General features: G+C 45.5%; 1 protein-coding gene across 1 annotated transcript; it reads left to right on the top strand.

The window, feature by feature from the left end:
- Positions 2258 to 2677, top strand: LOC109223103 (RNA-directed DNA polymerase homolog; the record flags this gene model as incomplete). The annotated part of the gene is made up of 1 exon (XM_019387360.1): positions 2258 to 2677. A coding segment is annotated over exon 1 (420 nt), but the record flags the coding sequence as incomplete, so codon positions are not given.

The following is a 3007-nucleotide window of genomic DNA, read 5'->3' as shown; positions in this document are numbered from 1 at the left end:
TGCTATGTGATCGAGTACGATGTATAGGCATGGTGACGAGTATCTATACATTGGTGTCTAGCATGACCGTGAGTCCTTATAATGTGATTATCATGGCTTGGTTGTGAACTCCGTGTTTATTGGAGGATTTCTATATATTGTGAATAACATGTGAATGGTGATATGATAATTTGATTCCTAGGAGCATTGGCTCGAACTGTGATACGAATATTGAAAGTATATGAAATGACTTGAATCTGTGGAGCGTTGGCTCAAGATGGTAGAGTGGATTATAAGATAAGAAAAGTAAGAAAGAGAAAGCGTTGTTGATTATTCCCTTGCCGGGACGTTTGGTTGAACTTGTTGGTTTCTTTCCCTTGCCGGGATTTTTGTCAAATATTTGCTTATTTTTTTATGCCTCTTAATCGTGACTGTTGTTTGGGGAGTCAGACTGTTAAATGATGTGGATCGGGTTGCACGCCGCAACAATAATATGTGAGGATCGGGTTGCGCGCCGCAACAATGATACATGATAAATGATGTGGGTCGGGTTGCACGCCGCAACAGTGGTATTTGTGGATCGGGTTGCACGCCACAACCGTGGTATTTGTGGATCGGGTTGCACGGCGCAACAATGGTAAATTATGGACCGGGTTGCACGCCGCAACAGTTACTGATACGATGTGTTTATTTTGAGTATTGGTTCTTGCTCACTGTAATTCTAAGCTGCTTTAGTTGGTTACTTTGGATTACTGTTAATATTGTTATCTCCCCATAGCATGTTTCCCCTCCCACATTGTTACTTGCTGGTATTTCGATTCCGTTGTATATTTATAGCTGCACAGGTTCATGTGGTGTCCGGTCTAGCCTCGTCACTACTTCGCCGGGGTTAGGCTAGTCACTTACCAGCACATGGGGTCGGTTGTGCTGATGCTACACTTCTGTGCATTTTTGCACAGGTCCAGGTTTTGAGGATCAACAGCAGCAGTAGAACGGGAGCAGGATTTCATTTACACGAGACTGAGGTAGCCTTGCAGGCGTCCGCAGGCCCGACGCCTCTTCCTTATGTTCTCTTTAGACTGTTGCCTCATTGTTTTCGAGACAGACAGCTTATATATTTCTTTCAACCCTTTGTATTTAGTAAATTCGTAGCAGTTCATGAGTAATGTGACACCAAATCTTGGGTAGAGGCTATTATTGACTATTCCGCATTTTGATTCAGACTTATAAATTAGACTTCCGCTATTATTATTATTAAATTCCATATTACTTGTTGATGCTATAGATTGTTAACAGATTTATTTATTTATTAATGAAAGGTAAATAAGTTGGCTTGCCTAGCTACCACGAGTAGGCGCCATCACGATCCCGATGGTGGGAAACCCGGGTCGTGACAAGTTGGTATCAGAGCACTGGGTTACATAGGTCTCACAACTCACGGACAAACTCAGTAGAGTCTGTGGGATCGGTACGGAGACGTCTGTGTTTATCCCCCAGAGGCTACAGAGTTAGGAAAAGTTTCACGTCTATTCTTCCCTGTCGTGCGATTTTGTTCTCTCAATGCTAAATTGAAACCTCCACTCTTGTCCTTTCGTGAATGGCGAGGTCATGTACCGCTTCTTCAGCCGAGTAGCAGCGGACTGGCGATAGATCAGCTACATCTTCGGAGGCTTTGTGGAGGTAAAGGTATTAGAGGTGGAGGTAGAGATGCGAGAGGTGGAGGTAAATGTATTAGAGGTGGAGATGCAGGTACTGTTCTGGTTTGTGGTAGAGAAGCTTCGATTTTATTTTGCGCCATATCTGGTCATCACCTTATCACGCTACCTTGGACTGTCATGCCAAGACTGTGACCTTAGCTTTACCGAGTTTGCCTCGTTTAGAGTGGAGAGGGACTCCTGGTCATTCTACTCGCAGTGTTATTTCATATGTTAAGGCTCGACGCATGGTCGAGAAGGGGTGTTTAGCTTATCTGGCGTATGTTCGCGACTCCAGCGCAGAGGTTCCTTCTATTGACTCTGTTCCTGTTGTTCGAGAGTTCCTCGAGGTTTTTCCTTCAGACCTGTCGGGTATGCCGCCCGACAGGGATATTGATTTCTGTATTGATCTGGCTCCGGGCACGCAGCCCATTTCTATTCCGCCGTATCGCATGGCCCCGCCAGAGTTAAAGGAGTAAAAGGACCAGTTGCAGGATTTACTAGAGAAGGGTTTTATCAGGCCTAGTGTTTCTCCTTGGGGTGCGCCGGTGTTATTCGTGAAGAAGAAGGATGGTTCGATGCGGATGTGTATTGGTTACCGGCAATTGAATAAAGTGACGATAAAGAACAAGTACCCACTGCCGAGGATTGATGATTTGTTTGACCAGCTTCAGGGAGCAAAGGTGTTTTCAAAGATAGACTTGAGATCTGGCTACCATCAGTTGAGGATTAGGGCATCTGATGTCCCTAAGACTGCATTCCGCACTCGGTATGGGCACTATGAGTTTTTAGTCATGTCATTTGGGTTGACCAATGCCCCAGCAGCATTTATGGAGTTGATGAACCGAGTGTTCAGGCCATATCTAGACTTATTCGTTATAGTCTTTATTGATGATATTCTGGTGTACTCCCGCAGCCAGGAAGAGCACGAGCAGCACCTCAGAGTGGTTCTCCAGACTCTGAAGGATAGTCAGTTATATGCTAAATTTTTGAAGTGCGAGTTCTGGTTGAGTTAGGTTGCATTTCTGGGTCATATTGTATCAGCAGAGGGTATTCAGGTGGACCCGAAGAAGATTGAGGCAGTCAAGAATTGGCCTCGACCAGCTTCGGCGACCGAGATTCGGAGTTTCTTGGGGTTAGCAGGTTATTACCGTCGGTTCATGGAGGGATTTTTGTCTATTGCAGCCCCGATGACCAGGTTGACCCAGAAGGGTGCCCAGTTCAGATGGTCAGATGAGTGTGAGGTGAGCTTTCTGAAGCTCAAGACATCTCTGACTACGGCACCGGTATTGGTTTTGCCCACGGGTTCAGGGCCTTACGCAGTCTATTGAGAT

This window comes from Nicotiana attenuata, chromosome 2 (genome assembly GCF_001879085.1).
Source record: "Nicotiana attenuata strain UT chromosome 2, NIATTr2, whole genome shotgun sequence".
NCBI lineage: Eukaryota > Viridiplantae > Streptophyta > Magnoliopsida > Solanales > Solanaceae > Nicotiana > Nicotiana attenuata.
Note: the sequence above shows the minus strand (reverse complement) of the source record. Positions and strands in the feature narration are given on the sequence as shown.